General features: G+C 31.7%; 1 protein-coding gene across 2 annotated transcripts in view; it reads left to right on the forward strand.

Moving 5' to 3' along the window:
- The window catches only part of stol (voltage-dependent calcium channel subunit stolid), an 83895-nt gene that overhangs the window by 16967 nt on the left and 39026 nt on the right, over positions 1-27902 (forward strand). For both annotated transcript variants that reach the window (XM_070639052.1, XM_070639053.1), the window contains exon 4: positions 24577-24687. In XM_070639052.1, the coding sequence (XP_070495153.1) occupies positions 24577-24687 (111 nt within the window). The remainder of the gene's footprint in view (positions 1-24576; positions 24688-27902) is intronic.

Raw genomic sequence — 27902 nt, forward strand, 5'->3', positions numbered from 1 at the left:
GGGAGATGGAGGAAAAGCAAGAAAGTTTTAGCGATTCATGCCTCTCGTTTTTCCGCCTGTAAACTGACGCGTTCAGCTATTAAAATGCAAATTTTCTTCTCCTTCCTTCCTCACATTTTTTTGTTGCTCTACAGCAACAACAACCAAAAAAAGCCACTAATTTTCCATTCCAAACACATCACACTTCTTAATAAACTTTTCTTATCCACGCTGTTTGGAATAAATTTGCTGTTTCTCTTCATGCTGAACAATTTGATCTAAATATGGATAAGCCAATTCCTTTTATCTCTTTCTGATGTTTTTGTTCCTCAAAAAAATTTCACGGATGATTAAAAATTAGTCGAAACGAAAATGAGGAAAAGGATGGAAGTGGAAATGAAGAACAATTCAAGTGTGATGAGATTTATAATTTAATTTCAAAAAGAGCATAAAATTAATTAAATATTTTTTTGTTCTCTGTCCCCATTCGTAACGGTGAGGAGGATACAAACATGTGTGGCATGTCATACGGCGAAAAATTTTAATAACATATGTATGCTGTATGTGGATGGATAAAAAAAATGCTGTGCTTCAAAATTTTTATAACAAAATTGACCTGGAAGTGCAATTTGGCGTTTCATAATTTGCTGGAATTGATTTACCATTAAATGTGATTCTTTCTCGAGGGGGCAGTTCGTGTCTTGTTGAGGATTGAATGGATTATAGCAGATTATGGATGGACAGAAAAGGCTTGGATGTTGATTAAAATTAATTTTTATTAAAGTTGTTTTGTGGACGGTCAATTTTGATCTTTTTTGTTGTCGTTACTTTTAAATGCTTATTAAGGTCATTAGCTTGCTCTCTGAGTGTGACTGTATCGTCATTAAATCGTTCTAAATCAGTCTAAACTTTGTGAAAAAATATAACGGTCAAAATAAATTTGAACATCAACTACTGATTTTTTAAAAATAAAAATAACGGTCATTTTTAAGGAAGCCACTCTCTGCAGCATTCAATGACTGCCATTTCACTCGTTATCAAACCAAACCCAGCAACCATTAAGAAATTTTAATTTTTCATGAAATTGTTATGTCATTTTTAACTTTACTTCAGTTTCCACATTGCCATCATTTAGCGAATCAGTCACATTATATTGAAAACTCAGTAGGCCTATTGAAACTGAAGAAAAGTACTTGACTTTTTATGGAGATACTTACTAAATTCAAATCACTTATTTAGATTAAATTTAAACTTTTGGGAGTAATTTTTGGCATTTCTGGGTTTTTTAATTGAGCTGTTTTGTCCATTGATGGATCAAAATTGTTATTAAGCTGAATCCAGATGCCTTAGTAGTTTCAAAATTCGAAGATTCTTAAAACTTGTCACTAAAAGATACTGCAATTATCACTTTAAAGACCTGCTACATCAAAGGAGCTCACGAAAAATCCCGATAAATTTCCATATTAACAAATACAAGACATTTCGCTGACAATCCATAAATCTATTCGATTTTACGATTCATTAACCTCATCGACATTGAAATTGAATGAATGAGTGGAATAAAAATCAATGAAAATAAACTGCCGCTCCTTCCGATTATGCAAATTTTCCCTCTTTTGCTCGTTTTCTTTCTTCCATTTTTTTTTATCCCTTTATTTTTTGTGCTGCTCAACAACCACACATGCGGATTTATTTTCAGCACGAATGCTATTGGAAAGGTGTATAAAAGGAATATCTCAATGGTTAATTGTTCATGAAAAATGTGCAAACATTGTGAACATAAACGAAAAGGTTTAATTACAGATCATTGTAGCGAGTTGATGACATTAAAGTGTAATTAACATTTTTTATGTTGTTATTTTTATTGATGGATAGATAGAATGAATGGGTGTTCAGTTGGTTTAACTGCACTGACTATCGAAATTTTTTATTATTGATGGCGTTAAAGGCATTGTTAATGGTTCAATTTTAGTGTTTATTATTGTGGATGTTAATGTATTATTGATGGGCTAGTTTGAATTGCTGGGGATAATGGTCGTTTAATTTTCTATTCTTTGCTTAATAAAAATGAAAGGTGATGATTTTTGGAGATCAAGTTGAGGGTTATTGTGAAGATTTTAGAGGAACTTAAGTTAAGATGCCTTGGCTGGAGTGCGTATAGAAACATTTTGCTTATTTGGGATATTAATGACTGTAGTGTCTTGACTTTTGGGGAAATGAATCTTTAGTAGTTCAGATCATTGAAATTCATAGCTGAGCTAGTGCTTTTCACAACGAATAATGGCTTAATGACTGAGGGTGCACTAAACCTCTAAATAAAATCAGAACCAATTCTTTTGATGACATTAGTGTGATATCTAACATATGATTCGAAGCACAGGTTACTCCAACCCATGATCATAGTATCGGTGTTGCAATAATTAGGTACGGAAGTACTATACCATTCTTTCAATGAGCAATTTCAACTCATCTCATCCTGACTTAATCGACTTAAAGCTTGATTCCATTTTTTCAGTAGAACACAAACTTGAAGCTGAACTTTAAACATTTCAAATTCGCAGAACTTAAAGCTAGACAAACTCAACCAACACATCATTTAACAAGAAATTCGGTTTACTTGATGTTTGCAACATATTTACTCATAATAAGTTATTAGGCAACAAAATTTATAATCCGATTCTTTAGAAAATCAGCTTTTCATGTGTCGTGAGCGAAAAAATAAATCTCAAATATTTTTGATGTGATTAAGTCTCTGTTTTGGTCAGAGTTGTTTACTCCTGTATGTATTGACAATTTTTGGGAATTTAAGTTATTGTCAACATCCAGTGGATCTAATCACTTAAAACTTTAAGACCTAATAATCTCAAGACTTAACTTCTAATGCTAATATCTTCCCCTAACACCACAATCTCTAGATTAAGGCTTCACACACTAAGCAACCACAGCATGTACGCTATTCTCGTGTTTCATTTACCACTTATTGTCATATGTAGCAATACGTAAGTACACATGAGGGAAGGAAAATCGATGAATTCTAAATATTTTCCATGAGTTTCACGACCTTGAGTTGTTGTTTCGTAAATGCAGAAAGTATAGGCTTCCTTATTTTGTCAGGTGTTGTTGATTTTTGTTCCATTGCACCAGGAAAATTGTTCTGAGAATTGAACTTGAGGAAAATGTAATTTATTAAGAAGTTTTACGGTAAGTGTTTAAGAAGTAGAAGACATTGTGGCCTTCTTAAAGAAAAATTTCAGGAATTAAGTGGGTATTGCCAGGTGAATTGTTCTGACGAAATAATTTTGATACAATTTCATGAAAAATTTACTTCCACGCAATACAAAAATAAAGCTTACAAGTACAAATACTTCAAAGTCATCCAACAATGCCTTTAAGCACTTTCAAAAACCAATTTCATCTCCAATTTCCCATTCCAAAAAAGTTCTTATGTCTCAAAATTTTTTATGACATAATTAAGGGCCATCAAATCAACCGTACACGAAGTTTTGGATGCGCCAAAAGGAAATTTATCCGTGCATACAAAAATAATAACTTTCCCGCAAGGCCTCCTTTATCATTTCACTCACGTCGATATACATTTACTTCCAATATCCTGTCAATTGTTTCATCATCTCATCGTGTCGCAAATGAGATTTTTCTTTTCTGTTTAGCGCGCTAAGTTATTGGAAGGTTTCGAAAAATTGTTGATGATGACGATGAAATGAGATTGTTGGGGTGGAAAGGGAAACGAAGGAATCACCCCAATGATTTGCTATTACACAATATTTTTTTTTTCATCTCTCTTGTTGCCCAAGTAGAAAAAAGAACGAAAAGAAATGTATATATTTCTTGTTGAGATAAGAAGAACGAAAGAGAAGTGATCGAAGACGGAGAAGTAAGGTTGTTGATATGTGCTTTGGGTTGGCGATGACTATGGGCGCTTCTGTAAGTATCTGATGTGAGGAACTCAAAATTTGTAAGTGAAAATCATAATATAGACATTGGTATTGCCTAAGTCAGTGTTGTCCAAATTTTGTGCCATGGCACACCTTGATGGTAATCCTCGATCAAAACTGCACATGGTCAAACTCTTGTGTACCGTTAGGACACTGTTAGGACAACGCTCGTCAAGGCAATCACGTCGAATTAAATTAAGCTCTTTATAGAAGCTATACACTTAAACAATGATTGTGCCTGACTCAGTGGTCCCTAGTGAAGTGATACTCAATGAACTTCAATACTTAGACTTAAGATTCCTCAGAATCCAAGCCACAGACAAGCCAATTCAGATTCCTGTACAGAAAAAGCTCCTAAGATCCTAAGCATTCCCTAAAAACCATCTATCATACCCATACTGAATACCTCATCATCCTACAAACTAGGCTAATAAAAATTTTATTTTGTGCCACTTGAAGGACATAACTCACGAGAAAAATTGACATAAGCCATGTGGCATGGGAGGCTGCCAAACGAACAGGCGAGCAATAGAAATAACATGTATACACACGATACTATGTATTTATATATATGTACGAATACCAAGAAGTGAACCAAGGCAGAAGCAAGAAATGGAATTTAATCCTATTAAAAAATGAGAGGAAATAAAGAAGAAAAATATGTCGCTTTTTCGTGCCATCCATTTCAGTCGAGGTAATGGTTGTATGAGTGAGGAGGGAATGTACTACATATATATATATCCATGAATTGTATATAAAAATGGTATGAAGGAAGAAAATTGAAGTCAAGGTAAAAGATGATGGAAATAAGAAAGAGAAAAAAATTATTCAAGAGGCACAAGATGAAGACAACATTCAAAATGGTATGACGAAAATGCTTTAAGACTTTTGCGTGTGTCAAATATTTTTTATTCTCTCTCTTCTACATCCCATCCTGCTGTTGCTGTCGCAGCCGTCTTGACTTGCTACTGCTACTGCTACTGCTGTACATAGAAACAAAAACAATAGCAAATTTCACTTCTTATTATTATTATTTTTCGGTAAAGAAATGAGCATATCATGAGCAACATTTTCTTTTCTTGCAGGTAAAAAAAAGAAAATGAGATTTTGTGCCTATATGCGAAATAAATTCTTCTTATTTCCCTTATTTTCCTTTGGCGCAATTTTTTATGAAAACAAATGCGGATTTAAGCTTTTTTGACTGAATAGATGAATGAGACACTCAGATTCATCATGGGAGGCTTTGAAATGATGAAAAGTTTAGATTGATTGCTTTTTTTGATTAGAAAAAAAAGACTTGAGTTCAAAATCGAAAAGTCCGTTAAATTTTTTGAATGAAAATTGGTTAAATTCAAATTCAAAAAGTTCGTTAAATCTTCAATTTATAATTTTGAGTCAAAATCAACCTGTTGGTACCCTGTTTGATATCTTCTTTATCAGCATCATCATCCCACTAAGAAACAAACACAGAACAATCTAATAAGAAGCCAACATTCCTACGCTCAGCAGTTCTTATCAGTGACCGTATTTAAAAGTAGATTAAAAGTTATTGTGTTCACCAATTTCCGAAGAAATGGAGAGAAAATAAAACGTTAAAAAGGTACGCCTAAATGTGTGGAAAGCCAATAAAGTGATTCTTGAGGTATTACACCAACATCTCAATAGAAATTTAATCTGATGTAGAAAGAATGTTGCAGGATTGAAATTATGCGATTAAAATTTAAACATAATTGGATAAATACAAGCAATATTTGATGTAACTGTTACTGGATGTGAACAAAACTGTTTGAATTGATTCAGAAAGTAAGCTTGTTTGACTTCCTTTACTTCCAATAAGTAAATTTGTAAAACAATCTCAATAAATCGTATTTTCTTCAAAATTCCTGGAAATACTCTCTGATCTCGTTGAAATCTATTTAAAATAATGAAATAAAGAGCTAAAAAAACTTCGTTTCCAAGGAATGAAGGAGAATAAAAGAACAAAGAATTTAAAACCTTTTTTAAATGAAGTTGTAATCCTTAAATTAAATTGATTCTGTTGAGTTTTCTGAAGTTACAAATTGTTTAAGCTTAAACCTTTTATTCTTTCGTTTGATGTTGCATTGCGAATGAGAGGAAATGATAAATCGGGTCATGTGATAGCAAATGTTAAAGGATAAAGCTTATTGAATTATTCTGGAATGTATTTAATTCTGAAATTCTCGAAAGTTCGTTCAGTAGCTTTAATATCACAGCATTCTGTGAAAAAAATTTAAAAATTCAAAAAAAGTCCGTTAAACTTCTCGGTTCAATACAAAATGACTAGCCTGACACGTCCCGAAGAGTCCATTTTGTCAAGCAATTTTCTCCAACTTTTCAATCTTGATCAACAAGACGACAAAAGATAATCGACAATAGCAAATGATAAACTCAACATTCATCTTCTAATTGTCACATTTTTGTCATCTCATCATCACATCTATTCAGTATTCAACATGATTACCTGTTGTGCATTGTTTCTGTCATTTTAATTTCCTATTATATTTCAGTGCTGTTCTTTCTTTCTTTCTTCTATCTCCTTGCAAACGCTCATTTTTGTGCATTTTCATCTCGTGATTTTTGATACCTATTCTTTGATATCAAGGAAGGAAGACAGAAGAGGCAAAAGAAGAATTTTCTCATATAAAAAAAGAAATTTTCAACGCTTTCATTCTTTTCATCAACAATAAAAGTCCGTAAATGGAAATTCTTCTTCCATCTGTTTTATTAAGGAAGAGGAAGAGCAGAAAGAAAAAAAATTTCATTGTCACTAAAAATTAACGATGAGCGAGTAAAAATGTATGAATGGCGAGGATGGATGTGATGATGATTTAATGTTTGGAATGCTGAAGCGCATTTTTTGATGCTTCATGCTTAATTTTTACCAAAATTGCTTTGTCATTTCAAAAACGACCGTTATTTTCGAAGAATTTGAAATTGATTTCGAAGTATTCGAATTTAATTTCGAAAATTCGAACTGGAATGACAATATTGTCTTTTTGATCGAATAATGTCACATTCAGGATGATCAGTCACATAATTGATTGTAATCTAATGATCACCGTCTTCATACAAACCTTTCTACAATCCATGCCTGACTACAAACAGAACAAACCAAGAAGAATATCCACAATCTCACAAAAAACATCGAACAAAAGACAATATATGCCCGCCCAAACAATCAATGCCTAAAAACTCAAACAATAGCCGATAAATCAATCAATCTTCCAATCAGTCAACCAGCCAGCCACCCAGTCAATTGAATATTTCTTCATCCTTCTTTTTATGCCACAAACAATGTCCCAAAAAAAAGAAGGAACTATAAGAATAATGGTTAGTGTGAAGACACAAGTTTCATCTCACTCTTTTGTTGCTGGTCTCGGTACAGAGAATGGTTAGACGATGGAATCTCGTGTTAGGTATTATGTTGATGATGAATAAAGAATGGAATGGAAATTCCTATTGCTAAGAAAGAAAAAAAATGAAAAAAAGAAGAAAAATTAGAGGTGTGAGAGGATGAAAGGCAGCAGCAGCAGCACTGGCAATAAATTTCTCGAAAATAAGAAATTGATTTTGCGCAGATTCAAGTGAAAGCTTCCGCAAACAAGCAGGGAGTGAGAAAGACATCCACAAATGTACGACTGAAACAGATGGAAAAAGAAAAGGAAATAGCAGAACTTCACCTTGAATTGTCTAATTTTCTAATGATTTTTTGTTCCTCTGTAATTAATCGATACAGTTTTGAGTACATGAATGAATATCAGTTGCTGCTGTATTGTAATTTTTATCTCATAGCTTCCTTCATTCTATCATCATCAGCATCCACAAAAGAATTTTCCTTCTGTTTTTCCTCATTCTCTCATTCACATTAGGTTTCATCAGTTCATTGTACCGTAAACGAATTTGTTCCATTTTTGTGTAAATGTATATATACTCTATGTATATATATCATAGAGCGTAAAGAGAGAGAGAGAGAGAAAGAGAAAGGACAGGTAAAGCCTTAATCTCAAACATAATATTTACTCACAACAGTAAGCAATGGCAATAGAGATGAAACACGCAACAGAAATGAGCCGGTCGTCTGGAGATGAGTGAAAAGCTGCTTTTGTGCCTCTTATGAGCATGCTTTCTATATAATCCATCTATTTAACGTGCCACTTTGGTTGAGAGGATGATTTTTACATCCTTACATTCGTTACTTGGAAGTGGATTATTTTTAAAAAGCTCGGTAGCTTGCTATTGCCACTTTTATAAAGAGCTTACTATGTCCATCACGTGAATTGGAGGTTTTAAAATTGTCGAAATTGTCAAAAATAGTTTTGAGTTGAAGAATCTTACAAATGTTTATGACTTTGGACTGTTATAAGGTTTTAAAATTTAAATTTTAACGTTTTTTATTAAGAAATGGACTTTTTCACAGTTTTTAAGAAAATTATACTGGGAAAATGACAGTATTGACTTCCTTTATGTTGAAGTACACACATGACTATGAAATGCGTCAAACTCATAGTCTCTAATCAATCTTGGAACTTCTCAATTCAATTCATTTACCTTCCTCATGATTTCTTCCAAGTGATTGCCTCTGCCCCTCTTCTATTCTCGGCACGCTCATCCAAAAAACACAGGAAAAAACAACAAAGACTAAAATTCCCATGAGCATGTAACTGAGTGGGAGACAAACAGTTCAACATGAAGTGACTATTTTACCTTAACTTTCATCTTTTCCGACAAATTCTCTTTGACTTTGTCTCGTGTAAAAAGAGATTACATTAATTTTAATTACAGGAAAAGCTCAGAGAGGCAAAAAAATGAGAATGAAATTGTCGCGCGCACCCTCAAGGGATAGATATGAGATTTGTTTCTTCTTCGCATTCACTGCCATTCATTTTCTTACTTTTTTTTTGTTTTTCCTCCTTTTTAAAAATAATTTTTCTGTCTGTTTCACTTACATGCGGAAGTTGGGTTGACAGAGGCAAGGAAAAAGAAGATAGTGAAATGGCAATGACGATAAACCTTTCTCTCACTCGACTTTTTGTTTATGGAGCCATTTGTCAATGTAATAAAAATTGAAGTGTTTTTTTGCTGCCTCTGTACCAGATAGCCTTACTCCTTTTGTGCATTTTACAAAAGGGGAATGAGATTCATGTTTGATATTTGTCAGGTAATTTAGCTGACATTTATTTTAAAACTCAAATTTATTTTGACCGTTATATTTCAAATTTATTTAGACCGTTATTTTTCAAATTTATTTTGACCGTTATATTTCAAATTTATTTCAACTGTTAATTTATTGCCATCCAAGTTCATACCCATTTCCTCATGCTCAAATTGATTTGATTCCTTTTTGTGTAAATCTCTTCGACTTTTATCTCTTAAATGTTTTAAAATGCTATTGTACTTTTATCTCAGCCCATGAACAGGAGATGGAATTGTATAAATTTATATTGAAAACTCACATAACTTAAAGCTATAAGAGTAGACACATAGATCGACCGATTACTTCTCTTACACTTTCTGCTTTCGTGTATCGTAAATTTTCATTGTCTTCTTTTTATTATTTCCTCTCTCTTTTTTGCCTGCCTGCCTGCCTGCCAAAAACGAATGAAATGAAATTTAAAAGTATAATAAGAAAATTTTTATTCTTCTTACAGATGTAAAATTCTTAAAATATATTTGTTATGAATTCGCATTATCTTCTTCTCCCATGTTCATTCGTTCCTCTCTATTCTCTGCTTATCACATTGTAAATTATTGAATTTTATTTTCGGTTGTAAATGGAAGCTGTAGGCTTTGTTGTGTATTGAGAATTCATTTATATGGTCCTGCAATCAGAATACATATAAAAAAGATGTTGTTGTTATGGGAAGATGGTTGAAATGTACAGATAACGTGGAACTTTATTGCTGCCTTTTAATGTAGTATTGTAAATGGGGAAATTTTAAAGGTTGGATGTTAAAGGGCTAAGGTTGAAATTTGGGGTTCATTGTTTGAGGAGGAGGAGGAGGTGTCCATTAATTTTCTGGTTGAATTCATTGCTTGTTGGGGAAACAGAATGGTTCAATTAAATTTCCGGAACATTAATGATTTTATCAAGGATTAAACATCTTTCTGCAGACAGCTCCTAACATTGTACTTGGACATTCGGTTAAGTTTCAAATAAACACAAATAGCTTTGAAAATAGAGCAAAAAACTGGATTTAGGACATAGGCTTGAATCTCATTAATGAAATCAATAGTCATAATCATCCCTAGATCCTAAGATGAAGTATGCAGGATACACGGTCATTAGATTTTCAGAAACCTTAATCTAATGAGATTTCATATAAAACCAGATTTGTTAACTGATTCTTAATCAATTGACAAATAAAGGATTACTGAGGTTCGATTCCTAAATATACAGCCTGTTTCTACCTCCACTCATCTTCAGTCTGACGATAGACGTTACCATGTGCATGAGTAACTAAATCTAAAATTGATTTTCCCCAAAAACAGCTTATTCATGCCTATAAAAGTCATGAAACTTTAATTTTATTTAATTTCTTATACTTCCAAGAATCTCCTTTAATAAATCATGTCTGAAAATTGTATATGCAAACTGAAAGTAATAAGCTATTAACTGTCTATACAAGTAGATATTAAAAGATTTAACATATAATTTATGTTCAGTTCTCTCACCAGCATACATACTATATAATTTGATAGCACACGTGTCAAGATTACGAATGTCTGTAAATGATTCGGTAGTAAGTATAATTAAATGAAAGTACTGTCGTCTTGAAAATAGTCAACTTCTTTGGTATTAATTATTTATTAAATATTTCCCAGGATACCGAATGTCAATCACATGAAGTGTTAAAATTAAAGCTTCACATGACGCCTTAGAGCAGTGGTGGGTAAACTGTGAGCCGCGGCACACTCTTGTGCTGCCTTTGGACATGCCATGAATCGCATGTTTTGTGCATAGCTTACCACCAAGGTGTGCCGCGACACACAGGTTGTCCACCACTGCCTTAGAGTGTACTAATACATAAATAATTATTAATTTCATACAATTTATTCCTAATTCATCCACAAACACAGCCCAAGCAATCGTGACAGAAAGCATTCCAACAAAAATTATTTTTAATGGCATTTGCACCTCTTAAGCTTTTCCTCAGTTGACCTTCATTTAAAAATTATTACCCTTTTCTTAAATGAGCCATTATATAGAGCTTAAAGCTACTCACTTCCATATTTTATCTCCAATTAATTTTTTTTTTGAAATTGTTCTTAATTAAAGTAAATTTTTCATGTGAGCTTAAGAGCTTTGAAGTTTATTGCGTGTGTAGGCGATTTAATTTCCATTTATTTTGCTCGACAAACTTTCAACTTGACTCCGGAACTAGTCTTGCAAGAATTTACGAGATGATTTTTTATTTCACGATGTCAAGGCATGGAAGGTTCTTGAGAATTTATGAATATTTTAAAGGGGAGTAATTATGAATTTTTTGGGTAATTTAGTGGATGGAAGTATTCATTAAGTGAATGGATGGATTAATTAATTAAGGAATTGATGAAGACATTTTGAAGCTAACTTGATCGGATAGTATCTTGGTCAGGCTATTTTGACATTTGAGTTGATTCATAATGGCTTCCTTGAATTGATTCCTGTTAATTCTGGTTCTTGGAAGCGTTACATGGTTTATTGCTTTCCTTAACCAGTAATTATGGTAAATCAAAGAGTCATGACTCTAATTGACGACTATAATCAATACATGTTCAACTAAAATCCATACTGTTAACCATTTGACAGTATACCTAACATCAGACAGGTCACTTATAAGTTACTGCTAACAAATGCGCCGTTCGCTTAGCAGGATTAGCCACATGCTTGCCATTTTTCACTCTATCCTTATCCGAGCAGCCTAAAATAGATAATAGTAGGCATGAAGTAGCCATAACGACACCAGTCATCCTTACAACTTGATATACAACCAGTCACATAAAATTCTGTCTTGTCCTGAGACTGAGTTTAGAATTTTAAGTGAATTCCGTGTTATTATTCGAAATTTGACAGCAAACCTAAATATACAGCATAAAGCAGCCCATCCTTGATCATGCCATCCACAAAAAATTCCATAAATTTCCACTGACAATGAGATAATTTAATTCTTTTGGTAAAAAATAAAATAAAATAATTTATGGAAAGTAAAAATTTTCCATTACAAAATTTCCCATGCCTTAATTTTTCACTCTTGCTGCTCTCCCCCCTTTACTGCCTTCATGGTACATGAAATGTCTGCTTTATGTGACCATAATGAATTCTTCGTTATCTCTTCCAGTGAGACAAACACAATGAATGCAATGCTGAATTAATTAATAAAATCCTTAGTCCATTTTCATTACTTCCTTCCTTTTGTTTTTCTTTCGTCCTGCTAGATGGTTTTTGCTGCTCAAGACTTCTTCTTCTTCTTTTTCCTGCACAAGATTTACAGGATAAATGGATTTAATTAGGAGTGCATTCTGTAATGGAATTTTTCAAGATTCTTGTCACTTTACTTACTGCTAATTTAAAAATGGAAGTCCAATAGCTCATAAAATAGGATGCTGTCACATTCTAAATCACTGCTACACAATTTGTCGAGTATATAAATTCATTAGAGAAAATCGTCGATTGTTATTAATTGAAAATAATGGCTCAAATCGACTTAACAGCACCAAAAAGGAAGAAGACGGAAGGAAAATTTGTTAATGAACGTTGAGAAGGCTTCTTCTCATAGTATATCGACCCCAGTCAGTAGTTAGTGAAGCATTGAACATTTTTTGTAATGAGAAAAACAGAAACAATAGCTAGGGATATTAATGAGATGAGAAGAAAAGTTGTGAGCTTCCCATTCCAACTCCTCCCTTGTGTTGTTTATTAGACGTCTTAGATGTTCCGTTAAGACGATAGCTGATTCATTAATGACTTTCTCTTTTTTTTTTTGTTCCTTTCTTCCATACCTATATATTCAATGAATATAAAAGGAAGCAAATTGTTCTTCGTCATATTCCTTCTTCCTCATCCGTACCAACACTCTTCATGCTTCCTTTCGAATGAAATTTAATTGGCTGCCATTAATGAAAAATCATTTTCTATAATTTATGCGAAAATTTATTTAGCGCATCGATAAAACTAAGCGAATCACTTGACTGTTGGTGTTATATAATGAATTCATAATGAAATCGACATCTTGGAATGCTGGTGATGCTTCTAATTGATTTTAGTGAGACTTGTACAGGATGGTCTTTATGATTATGAATGCAAATTTGCAGGTGGAATTTGCTAAACTAGTGGAATTAAGGTTGTTGTTTTTGGTTAGTCTCTATAAGACTCTATTCGTGACTATGTCATGTATGTTGTGCAAATTCTCTGTCCGCACTTTAAGTTGACATTGTTTCACGTCATGCCGCATAAAACACATCAGTTAAATCAAACTATTTGCCTTAATAAGCTGCTAACTTTATGATAGCAAATATGTACTGGATCAACTGGATGTTTAGTGGGATTTTATTGATTTTTAGCTAAGTCAGCTAAGTTTGCATGCATAAATGCACTGAAATACTAAACACACACCTAAGTGCCTAACACAATCAATAACTTCACACCTCATGGTAATTTTCATTCACACTTGACTGCAATTATCCCGTCTCGTCTGCTAAAACCACTTCTTTCCACACTTCTTCATTCCTTCTAAAGACTTGAAGTTATTTGTTTACATTTTTATGTCCTCTCTTCTTATTTTCTCGCATTCATTACTCATTTTAAATTTTAATTTTTCTTGTAATCTCAGCACGCGTCTCGTGTCTGCTTTAATTATTCAATTCTCGTTGTTATTTTTTTATATCCTTCCTTTTCTTGAATACCAGAAAGGATTTCAATTAAAAAAAAACTTTTTTTCTTAAAGCTTAAGAGCTTTCATGCGAAATTTCATAAAATAATTAATAAGACTTTACGATGTTGTGTATCGCGTTATTGACGACTTCGTGGAAATACTCAATGAAATTAGGATTTAATGAGACATGAGATGCAAGCTAATTAATTTGTGTTTATGAATTTGATGGAATTGATAATGAGAAATTGTGAATTGAAGTGGAAATTATGGCGTTGAGATATTCATTTAGAAAAGGGGTAGATTGACCTATTTTACATAATAATGCTGAATAGATGATAGAAATCAAAGTTTTGGGATGATTTTTAAGAAATTATGTCAACTGTCGTTTGATATTCAAATTATATTCACCACTTGAATTAGTTGATTTTCCCCTTTTATAGTTGTTGACCCCTTCTTATAAACAATTAGTCTGATTTAGAATTTCATAGAATAAACATCTCATTTATCTAATCCATAAGGAAATACTTATCAATAAATTAGTATTGTGATTCCAACAAATACATCCACAACATCCAAAAAATCAATTAAATTCCTAATAATTCCTTCACAAAGTCACTGGAATTATGTCTTCGCCTTTAACTGCGAAAAAAATCAATTCCACGCTCTTCATACTAGTAATCCCCTCGAGTTAAATGCCTTCAAACACAATTCAATTAAAATATGTATTCATATTTAGGGAGAGCAAAAGAAAAGAGAGAAAGACAAAAAAAGGAAATTGGAAACAGCATCATCACTTTTCATTCTCGTTAATTTTTTTCATATTCAAGGAACTTTTCGCTTGCTTTAAAAAAATACGAGGAGTTAAAGGGGGAAGAGTGAAATATAAATATAGTAAATAGACTCTCTTTTTATTCATATTTAACATTAGCATCAACAACAGTCGTTTTTTGTGTGTTTTGATAAGGATAACGGTCTTATGTGTCAGCGTTCTGGTTGTGTCTGTCAACAATATTTAAGAGTTTTATGCTTTAAATTTAAGTTTCGAGAATTCGGAAGTTCAGAATCGAAATATAAATTAAGGTTCAAAATTTGAACTTCAATCAATTTTATGCTAAAGTTCAAAATTTTCAAATATTTAAAAACCGTTATTTTGTTTAAAAAATGCGTCCCAAAATTCACATTTGAATAGTCATTCCTACTAGTGTGTGTTTACATAGAAAGAAAGGGAGTCACAGAGGCAATGATGATGATGATGATGATGGAGGCATCGTTTTCCGAGAAAATAGCAAAAGCAAAAAAAGAAATCATCATCGTTGTACTTTGTAATCCGCTTTTCTTTACTTGCTGCTCCCTCAAATGGAATTTGTGTTTATTTCATATCATAATTCTATGAATGTGTGCACACTTACAAAAAATAAAACTAAGAGATGTTTGAGGAGGAGATGAACAGGCATGTAATAAAATGTATTCTGAGCAATCAATGGAAATATGTACGAGAGACTCTGCCGTTATTTAAAGTACACTTTTGTTTCAATGAAATTTTCATCCTTAGCTACTCTGTGCACAATAAATTCACATCTTATTGTGTTTGCCTTTATCTTAAATCTTTTGTCTTTATTTCATCGAGTGAATGAAGACGAAAATAATAAGAATAAATGCAGATGAAGATGAAATAAGTGCACTAAATGAAATGAAAAAGTTTATTTTCTTTATTTAATCAAAAATGTGATTACCGTGAGTGCACTTGAGGCAATTTTTGCTGTTCCATTTTGCTCTTTCTCTTTTGATTTCAATAGATAGAAAGAGTTCTTTGTGTACTGAATGGATGTATTATGCGGAATTTGGATTTTAATTCTATTTACTTAATAATTCTTATTTAAATCAATTTTTGATTTAATTTAATGAATTGATAGACTTGGATGGTTATTGACTTGATTTTCTGAATGATTTAAAGAGGAATTTGCAGATCCAGTACTGAAATCAGTGAAAATCCAGCGAAAATTTCAAATTTTTTCATCTTTTATAATACAATTTCTACCTGAATAATCCAATTTACACTCAAAAGTCATTTCCTTTGATCTATTGCTTTTATATTCAGCCTGAAGACATGTCTGTTGCCAAGAGAATCCACATCAAGTTCACTCATGAACAGGAAATTTCATAAATTAAATCACCAACAGATAAATATGCATTTTTGACATGTTTTAGCTTTAAAATCTCAACATTAGACATCTCATAACCTAAAATTGAAAATTCCAATCTAAAACAAGCACGAAAAGTTTCGCAAACCTTCTCAGAAGTAAAACCAATCCGCATTTCCGCGAACCAAAAATAAATCTCAAATTTCCCACACATTCATCAACAATAAAGCATCATTATCGACACAAAACCGTTGATATGATACACAAAAGCCAGTTCCTGTTACATACAATTCCCATCAAAATGTTCTCAAAGCACAGCACAATTAGCTCCATAGAAAATTTTCCCATTTAATTATGATTGCAACAGTCATATTTATGCATTCAGTTAAACAATAATTAAGTCTATGGTATTATCGTGTATAGTGTTAGTAAGCATCATCATTCCGCATGATTTCAAACAATTTAATAAAGTTATTCATACAGTTTTTGCGATAGGGAGGGAGTAGGGAATTATGAATAGAATTATGAGGCTTTATGATTCAATTTCGTATATAAATTATTTTATTTCGTGCATCCATAGGAAATTTTTCGAGTGGAAGAAGTATGATAGTTATGTTAGAAAGTAACAAGACGCTCTCCACTTGATACTATACCTGAAATCCAAATTAATTTGAAAAAATTTAACGGTTTTGTAAAATTCAAATTATAACGGTTTTGTAGAATTCAAATATTAACGGTTTTGTAAAATTCAAATCTTAGCGGTCTCCAACGACTTTCTAGAGCGTTTTGCGAATGAATTCCAAGTATTAAGCCTGATAGTTTAGCAAACCCAAATGATAATTCAATTAGTCCCAGTTTAGGTCAATCAGCAATTTCCACAGTTAGCCAAAATGCATTCATTCAAACACTTCATTTGCACAAAGGAATCCTTTTGAAAGAACCAAAAGGAAAAAGCACGAACAGAAATCACAAAACTCAAATTATGACCATTTCCTCTGATTATGATTATGATGATGATAAAGAGAATCAGAGGAATGAAATAGAAAAAAAAGGCAAGTCAGGAAGCAATTTTGCAATTATTCATGTGCAAAAAAGGCATGGAACAATGATTTATTAAAGATCCTTCTATTTTCCAAACGGAATCACTCCTGTTGGAATGAAGAAATTTCTTTCAAACTTAACTTTTCATGTGCGGATCCAACACAAATGAAAAGTCCAGACAATCAAAGATAAAACTTTTTTCTGATTTTTTTTTTTCATTTCCGGTGGTCAGGAAATAACTGTTTTTCCTTTTCAAAGGATACAGACATTTCTAGTTGAAAATAAACCGACTGAACCACAGATGTACATCCACTGTGTGCACTTATCTTTCCAGGAATTAGCATTTAAATTAAAAATAAAAATGTGTGCACTGTGAATGGGTGTTTAAGGGTAATAATTGTGAATACAGCTTACAGCAGGTGAATGGGATGAGTTTTATGGGAAATGACATAATACACTTGTAGATGATGAAGTTTACTACATCTTGAGAAGTTTACCCATTAAATAGTTTTTCCCCACTCACTTGCTATAGTTGTTGACCACCCAAAAGTGCGCACCATACCAGCATAAATCACTTAAAAGCACCAACTACTTAGCTCCATTTTTTCAATTATAAAAATATTTTTAAAAATTTAATTAATAAATCACACATGTGAGAGAGAAGAAGGCTAAAAAAGTTTATCGTACATGACTACATGAAGTTGAGGTTTGGTGCTATATGTGCATGTAAAAGAGAATTTCTACATTTGAATAATTCAAGCTCGTGTGATAGGAAAATTTATGTGCAATAATAAAAAAAAATTGTTCCTTACACGACTTGTTTTCCTCGTCTTCATTATTCTTGCTTCTCGTCTTGCTTGCTTGCTGTTCTCCTTTTTCAAATAGAAAATTATCGCAAGTTGCAATTATAAATTTTAATATTTCATGTCGTCACCATTTCATGGTTAATTATGTTGAGGGAAATAAATTTATGGGAATGGAGATTTTAAAGTTGTAAAGGAAATAAAAATTAATTATGGAGATGGGAAAAAAATTTTAATGAGCGTCGAGATTTTTATTTCAGAGCATTTTTGCATGGAACTATGTTCATTGAAGCCAATTAGCAGCGTCCACAAACTTTATGAGCTTTTAATGAATCATTTTTGAAATATTATATGTGTTGAGGCATTTTCAAGGGTATATTAATTATCAAACAGAATTTTTAATGAGTGAAAATGAGAACTGATGGATAGATGTCGGAGGTTAGAGCATCAACATGAATATGGTTGCCTGTGAGGCTTTCAGAATCATTAAATCAAACAAAAATGAGTTTTTTATTTGATAAAAAGCCGTTGCATTTCAAAAATTTGAATTTTTCTCAATTTTTTACAAATTTTGATTACATAACATTGAAATTCAAATTTTGACTCATTTATAAAGAGTTAACAAAGCAAAATGATGCAAACTGCTTTGCTCACTCTTGAATAATACTTTTCAATCAGTCAAATTGACAATAAATGTATAATTGAGTCAAAATTCTTGTCTAAACTTTCGATGTGTAACTTCCACGCTTAGTTTGGTCTTATCTCTAAATACAGCAATCTCACAAAATTTAACTCAATTTGTTTCAAATTCAAATAAAAATCCACAATTCTCAAAATCACCCAACAAAACTTCCAGATATTTCAATTCCAACTCAAAATTTCAATGTGGTCAATGGTCACTAAAACTTCTCGACTGCAACTGTGGTTATCACAAATGTCCACGTTCCAAACAAAACCACACAAATTATTTAATATTGTTCATTTCATTCAATATTTCAGCACATTGATCTGCTGCTTCCCCTATAGATAAATAAATTCTTCTCATATCTAAATTTTAGCATAACAATGGGAAAATAGCAATATAGTTACAATAAAAATTATTGGCAGTAAAATTTTATGGAAAGAATTCTTCTTCATTGCATGTGAAAAATAAGAAGAAGAATCGGAAGTTGTAATGAACATTTCATTTCCATGTTAGCTCATAACTACATGTGAATAATTGAGAATGAACATTAGTCACATTTTGATGATGATTTTTCGAGTTAATTTAACGATTATTTTTATTGTCATGTGCGTAAGGGGTGTGAAAAAGGTTTTTTGAGGTTAGAATTACCTCTTGATGCAGATGAGACATCACTTGGTAGCAAAATGTCTATTTTTATACCCTGAACGAGTAAGCATGCTCAAGAAAATTCTCAGATACAAGCAATATTCAATTTTAAATTTATTTTTACATAAAATTCAGTTCCGCCTACTTTAATATAGTATTCCAGTGGTGGACAACCTCTTATTTTTCACGGCACACCTTGATGGTAAGCCTCGACTGAAACTGCACTCAGCTTTCGATTCATGATGTTTCCATAGAATTTAACAAGCGTTCCGCGGCACAAAGGTTGCCCACAACTACTTTTTTAAATCAAATAACCTCAAAATATTCTCAAAAAGTTCATGAAAGGTCAAAATATCTCGAAAATGTAACTTTTAAAGACCCAGACTTTTCAGATTTCTATTTTTACCACTTTCATCTCAAAGCTATTCCATTGTGATATGTGAAAATATAATAAAAATTGATAAAGCAAAACTTTGTTAATTCCGAATTGGGTACAAAAAAAATAGTAATGAAAAGTTTATATTTTAATTCAAATGATAAAAAATTCCAATAAAGATTCATGATAAATGATAAAGCTTGAGTTTTTATTGCCATAAAGCTCATTCATATGTGGGTTCTTGTATGTGGGTTAGAGCTAAACAAGAAATAAATTGCTCTGTATTTTCGGAATTATTTCTTTTTTGCCTAAACTACATTTTACTTGAGGGATATGAGTCATAAAAAATTCTTTTTTTTTGACAAAAATTCTGATTTGTGTAGGTTGAAATTCAGCATCCGGCAAAGTATAACTTGCAATGAAATATGATTTCTGATAATATGACTTTTTGTTGACAATTTTCCTGGGGATATCAAGTTATAGAATTACAGGAGATAAGAATAAAGTCCATAAATTCATTTGACCAGCTTAATATGTGTAGGATAGTTCCAAGTAGCGTCCAACACACAAGATGTTTGTAATTTAAAGACTAAAAATGGTTTTTATCTTCCTAGAATTGAGTCTAGATTTACATACCTATTGCCAATGAACTGCAGAAGCTGAACTTAGTGGCTTGATGATCCGTTTCTTAATTTCTGCACTCCAACAGAGCGACTTTTGATGCATAGGAAGCACAGTTTTCTGTTTTTTCGAATCTTGAGTCTCAGAACGCAGCTCACAGCCTTCTTTTGTAGTCTGCATACAGAATATTCAATAAGGAAGTGGTTCCAATAGCTGTTTAAACTCTAAGTCTATTTTTAGGCCACGAATTCTCGCTCGTTAACTTCGAAAAACTAAAAATTCTGCAAATTTGAAAATTTAAATTATAAGACGTGAAGTTAGCTTCGTCAAAGAAAATTCAAAAAAATTAATAACTGACATTTTCTTTAGAATCCAATTATTAAGCTATCAACCCCTTAATCAAGCAATCAGCATCTCAAGATATCAAACAGTAATATTATAAAGAAGCCATAAATTTCTATAATCGCATTAATGGAATTAAATGTCACCAAAAAAAATCTACATGAATCCCCATTCAAACCTCAAACGAATAACTTTTTAATCCATTTCGATTGAAAAGCAAAAACGAACACAAATGATTAAAAAAAACTGTTCCAATAAAGACAAAAAGGATAAAGTTTTTCAATGTAGACATGTGCAAAGTTGTACATAAAAGCAGAAACTTGTTACACTGCAATTTTACAATATTTTTCAGAACAAAAAAAAGAGCCATCTATCTCCTCATACATACGTGTAATGTAGGTTGGATCAGAACACATGAGCACATTTCACTATGTATGACATGGCACTGAGCTTTACATAAATTCGATTATTTTACATAAAAATATTTACAATATGCAGTATGAATATATACCATATGACATTTAGATAGATAGGTGTATGGGATAGATACTAAATACAGCCAATGCAGTTTTATAATGATAATGTTTGAAAATTCATGGAAAAATCGATAGAAAATGCATTCATGAAGATTTTTCACTCTATTCTTCCTTCTCATCTCTTTTTTTTCATGCTCCACTACCATAGAAAATTAAACTTCATTCTTATTGATATGTGCTATGTGCGATTGTGACGCAGTCAATATTCATACGGAAATTCAATGCAATTTTTGATGTCATAAGGAGGAAAAGATGAAAATTTATCTCATTTTTCATTCCATTATATGATGTATAATGTTTCAATGTACTTTTTGATGGGACTTTTATTTTGTAAATTTACTAGTTTCTGTCTCATTTATCTATCAAGTGAATGGATGAGCGTTGTGTCGAAGTGTTTCGAGTTTATTTGAGAGAATATTCTGCATTACAAATTGTTTATTTCCATCGTAACTGTTGATTTTTTGAATAATGTCTCTGTTATTGCTTGAATTATTTGATAATTTATAAAATTTGCTGTGAAATTCGAAGTTTTGAAGTCAAAAATCGTTATTTTTTGAAATTTTTATTGAAATTATAGCAAATTTTCTATAATTTTGCTATAAAATTCAAATATTGAATGACCGTTAGAATTTTCAAAACTCAAAATCCCTTTGAAGTTTGCTATAATGTTGCCATAAAATAGAAACATAATTTCAAAATTCAAATAACCGTTAATTTCATGATACTTTTCAAACAAAATACAAAACTCTGTCAAATTGTCTCCAATTCCATTTAATTTCAGTGCACAAAAAGAGAATAATTCCACTTTGAAATGTTAAACTCTAATGAAAATAGGATTTTAAAATTCATAAAGCTAAACTCACTTTTCTTCCATACAGCGATGTAAATTAAATATGCACATAGCACATAAAATGCATTTATAATGACTATGTTGGTGGTACAGCAGTAAAAGCAAGTTAGTCATGGAGGAGAAAAACTAGAATGAGCGTAAAAAAATGAGAATGCAATACAAATTTTTCTGTCTCTGTATCCAGTTTTTCTGTTAATAATATGAAATTTTATTACTATTGCAATATCTTTCCCTTCCTTTTTCCGTTCCACTATGGAGACTGCTGCTGTTGCTACTGCCTTTTTACTGCTGTTTGTTACGACTCGTGGCCTAGAAATGAGAGGAAAATTTATGTTTTCAATTTTCTGTGCAGCTTTCATTTCCATTTTTTTCTACTCTCATTCTCGTGTACTTGCCGCCTGCCTTGTTGCTTTTTCGAATAGGAAAAAAAAAGTTTTTTTATGCAATTCGCAGAATATATATAAAATGTGCAAAATTCAATTGAAAATCATGAGATGATATTGCAGTTTACAAGGGGAATTGAAGAGTGAATTTAGGATTGGCAAAAATTGGAATTTGATTGATTTATTTATGAAGGAAGTGATGCTTGAATGTTGGTGGAATTTGTTTGAAGTTTGGACATATGGATGTTGTTAAGAGATATTGGATTTAAAGCTTTAAGGCTAGTTTGGTGTTGAGGAAGTTTGGGAGATTTTGTAAAGTCATTCTTGTTGGCTGCTTGATGATTTGGATTATTTGATATTCTTACAAGTTTATGCTTCTAGTGTTGTCGACTTTATGCTCATTTCTCGAAGTGGTCGATTGTGAACCTTGTCATTCTTAGCTTGATAGTAAGATTGCCACCTTATAGACAAGGTTGCATAGATAAACTTTTAATCTCTATTATAAGTAGTGGCATCAGACGGAACCACGAACGCTTGATAATTGATAAGCTACACAGTCTGATTTCAGTCTCTTTACTTCCTCGATATTAAGTTTAAGAATGTAATTTTGTTACATTCCAATCATATTCAAAATGAAAAATTCTTAAAAATTCAACAAACATCAAGGTTCGATTCCTTATTAATACTACAATAACTTGAAGGTTTTTAATTAAGTCATTTGGTCATGATTTTTTGCTACCACTAATATCATTTACTGCTGAAAGACTTCCCACATATTTCACAGATCACCATCAAATACATCAATTCCTTCCAGTATCACTTAATAGAAATATTTTTTAATCTCCACAAAAAGAACAAACTCTATAGAAATAATATCAATAGACAAATGAACAGATGGACGCACAGATTGTCAAAATGCTATTATTACTTCCATTTTTTTTTATTCTATCCAAAATATGCTCAAAAAACAAGAAGAACTTTAATAAATTTTCCATCACTCCCACTGACAGTTTGACTACAAAGAAGATAGAAAAATCATAAGTCGAACAGCACAAAAAAAATGAGAATAATAATCATTTTTGTCATGTGCCATTCATCGAATGTTCAACTTTCATGACAGAAAGGGCACTTATTATCAGATAGAACTTTGAACTTTGATACGTTTTGTGTGTATCCATTCACTCGAAACCCCGAAGGCTCTAATTAATATCCAATCGATTTTCTATGTATATATATTTTTTGTTTTTTTGTTTTTGTCTCACTCCCGTTCTATTGCAATGTCAGCAGCATCATCGACACATATACAATGACACTATGTGGTAGATGGTAGAAGAAGAAAAGGCTTACAATATCGAATGATATTGAGGGGTTGAATTGGTGGGAGAATGAAACATTTGTATTCAGTGGTCGAAAGAAAACTATTAAAAACTCATTTTTACTCATTTCCTTTCCGTACGAGCTATCGTTTTCTTGCTTGCTTTCTTGCTTGCTCGTGCATTGCTTTAAGGCATTACTATTGATTGGTGATCGATTATGTTAACATTCATGAGTAACATGATATGCAGGGAGTGTTGCTGGGTTGGTTGTTGGGAAGTTGATTCTGATGTGATGTCACTGGATATGAGGGTGGGGTGTGGTATCGGGTTTCTTTACTGGACAATTATTATATAAGTCAAAAAGATTTAGAGCTAATTTCAGTTCAGTTTAATGGCAAATCTTCTAAATTTTTTCTTTTTTTGTTTAACGGTCATTTGAATTTTGAATTTTCGGATCAAATATCGAAGAAATTTCGAAAAAGTCTGAAACAAATTGTCAGTATTCTAAGCTTACTGCTTGATACTAGTAAAACCTTGTTTGATCAAAAATCCACTAACTGACTACCTATTGAGTGCACAGCACTGACTAATAAATCAAATGGTAACCACTTGACAACGAAAAATTCGACAATAGAAGAATATTGAAAGAACTTTCATACCAACTAACAATGACGATGATCATGGTGGCAATGGTGTTGGCAGGCAGAATATGGTTTATTGAATACATAGAAGAAGGAATGAAAAAAAGAAACTTATTCAATATATCTGACTTGAAAATTTATTAATTTTGCGCATAAATTATGATTGCAATTAGTGATTATGGCTGTTTGCTTTGTTCCATAACCTATTAACACAGCACCGAACCTAAAAGATGAAGAAGAAATTTATTTATTTTCTTTCTTTTATTTTTCTTTTTCTCCCCGTATGCTCTTCATGAATTATTTATGATGACAACCGTGATACTATTGCTGTTGCTGCTACTGCTACAAATTTTTGCTCCATATCCCCCCACAACATACATTCATCCACGCAGAGATTTAGAGAAAATGATTATGAAATTGTACGTAAGGACGGTCTTGTTTTTCTACGTGAAATGGCAGCTGAAGTGAAGAACTTTATGGATTTTAAAATGAGCGCTGTTATGGTGAGTAATTTATTTAAATTTGTTGATAATTTTTCATTATTCCCTTGCGATAACATCAACTCCAATGTATTTAAGATTAAAGAATATTCGCATATTTTTTATTATTTTTCTCCGACTCGCTTTACTTACTTTCTCCTTTGAGACGCATTTGATGTTGAAAATTAAATTTATGAGATGATGAAAAAATAATTTTTTCCACTTCTTCTTCCTACTTACGACTTGATTGATGACTTTATTGAAGATTTTTTTTTGTGCGTTCTGAGAGAAATTGATGAATCTTTTTAGTTTTTGTGAGTTTTTTGTTGAGTTTAAGCTTGTAAGCTTTATTCTCTTGGGTTATCTTTACAAGGAAATAGAGTAATTGCTTTAAACAAACATCCAGTAAAGATCCAGTGAATTGAAAATTCAATTTTAGAAGAAAAACTAAACAAACTTAGTATTTCTAGCATTATTTAGGAAGTAAACAAATGAAAACATTCAATGTCAAGATCATATCCAGCAGAAAGAATCCAGCGGTTCAGAAAAAAAAAGAAAGTTCTATCCACAAATCCTATGTTTATCTTACATAATAATTCGATTTCCTTTATCTCCATCTACTGCCTCTTCAATTTAATAACTAAATTAAATCAACTCTTATTCAATAAAAGCATGCGACAGAGAGACAAGCAGGCATGGAATGAAAGGAGACAAATTTCATTTTACGAGCACTTGCTTGTAATAAAGTCCCAATTTATTGTTGACATTGTGCATACATAAAAATAAGGCAATAAGGTCAGGAAGATGTGGTGTGTAGGCATGACGAGAGAAAATCAGGAATGACGATATTTATAAAAGCTTAATGCTTTGGTTCTTTAATAGCGCCATTAGAACATAAAAGCTCTTTTCATTATATTGATGGCGAAAGAAGCTAATAAAAAATCATGAAATCCTTATGAACATAACTGATACTCTTTGTGACTGCGTGTATATGTATGTGAATCACACAGCCATACACATGAGAAGTTAAGGATGGAAACGTAAAGGTGATTACACCTGAGACAAAATGAGAATAAAAATTATTTGTGTTGAGGAATTTTTATTAAATTATTTAAACTCTAGTGTATTTCCTGTATCCTTAGTGTGTATATTATGTGGCTTTATAGGTGTGATTGTACTGGAATATTTTATGAGCATTTTTATTATGCTTTAAAGAAACAATTTGAATTGATATGCATATGGGAGTTTTTTAGAATAATTTGATTATACAATTTACCCTTCTTTAGAAGAGAATTGGAAGGGAAGTTGAGTGAATCACGGATTGAAGTATGAATTTAGGGAATTTACACAATTTATTATACTCACCACTTTGTTTACATCACGAATTCAACAACACTTTTTTGAAGTTCAAAATTTGAACTTTAATCATTTTCTATGAGATTTCGAATATTATTAATACGTTAATTTGTGTTTTCAAGTAAAAGCTTAAATACAGCTCTATAGATACTTCCACAATACCATAATCCATAATCCAAATTCGAGAATAATCCACACCAGTGTAATCGACTGAATCTTTTTAAAATATACCATATCCATCTTATTTTATGAATAATTCAACATAAACCATTGACATATGATCCGCCTTCTTAGATTTACAACTTTTCATCTCAAGAATTTTACATTCTCAAAAAAAGAAAGAAAAAGAAAATTTTAAAAACTTGCAATTCTTTTACTAGACACAGTGCACCATCTGCGAACTATGTCTTCTGTCTAAGCATTTTATTGATCCGTAAAAGTACGATTTTTGAACTTTACAGTACAAAACGAAGCTACCAGAAGAGTAAATGCAATTTAAAGTTCTTTTCTCCTTTTTTTGGAAACAAAAAATACAAAAAAAAAGTTTTTTTTTGCTACATAAAAAATTTTCCACCATAAAAAAAGACTTTTTTTGCCCATATGTTGGGTATCAGTTGGAGTAAAAAGTACGACACACAAAAAGAATTATGAAACTTTACACAGCACAGAAGAAGAAGGGAACAAAAAAGTTGCGGCAAATGCCCCCAAAAAAAAAATTGTATATATGTGAATGAAATATATAAAATAAAAGAAGGAAAATGTGCAAATTTAATGATGTGAAATAATTTCAACAATGGCAGGCAAAAGTGGAGAAAAGATAAATTCATTTTTCTTCTCATTGCTGTATATCAAGGCATAAAAATACACACACAAAATATATATATTTCATTTTCGCTTTTGACTGTATGTATTCTTACTGATTTCATGTAATATATTCATGCACAAGTCACTGAACACATAATGTGACGCAGTTAGTGAATTGAACGTACAAGTTAAATATTAAAATAATAATAAAGAAGTACTTCAGGAAGATTGGAAAGTGATTTTGGCGAAGAAGGAACGAACAGACAATATTATGTGCTTGAAAAGGTGAAAAAATGTAGTGAATCTCTGCTAGCCATCCGTACAATGTCATTAGACTATTTGCTGTTATTTTTCAATTAAATGTCGCTTAACTAGTCGTTCCTAAACTGTATGGTTTTCAGATTGGTGCTTGAAATTAAGATTATATGATATCATTAATGAAAAGCTTGTTATTAAGAACATGATTAGTTAATAATTTCCTATGGATTTTCTTGCTTCTCAGAAAATGCTGAGTATGCTATTTAAGCTGAATATTCTATATAAGCAACAGAATACACTTACTTATTTCAATAGATATCGATAAAAATTCGGTATTAACAGCCATCTAATATTGACCAATATTAACATAAACTAGTCATTAAGCTGACTAGGCACGTGAAAATAATAGCAATTTCTTCACTACGTGGTCATTATCGTGTCTGTGACTAGTTTCAGTAATTCTTTGACATTTTAAGGTTAATGCTCTCGCATGCTATTAGCTATTGATTGTTTGATTTATTGGTATTGTTCTTAGACTCAGACAAAACTTGTGACTTCAAACAGCGCTGAAATCAATTCTATATTACCAAGTTTAGATTTTTGATAACTAAGACATTATGTCTCAAGACACAAACATCTACTAAGGCTGGCTAAAAATACAATCTAGTTTAAATATTTCAGTGTCGTAGGCAGTTTCAATTAGATACAAAGACAACAATGCTATCAACTATCATTAAATAATCCAAAAGCTCATACAAGCGCTTACACAGCACATCAAGTCATCAAATTGTTCAAGAAACATCCAATAAACCCACAACAGA

The sequence above is a fragment of the Chironomus tepperi genome, unplaced genomic scaffold, assembly GCF_022539635.2.
Source record: "Chironomus tepperi strain 1889 unplaced genomic scaffold, CSIRO-AGI_Ctep_v1 contig_177, whole genome shotgun sequence".
Lineage (NCBI taxonomy): Eukaryota > Metazoa > Arthropoda > Insecta > Diptera > Chironomidae > Chironomus > Chironomus tepperi.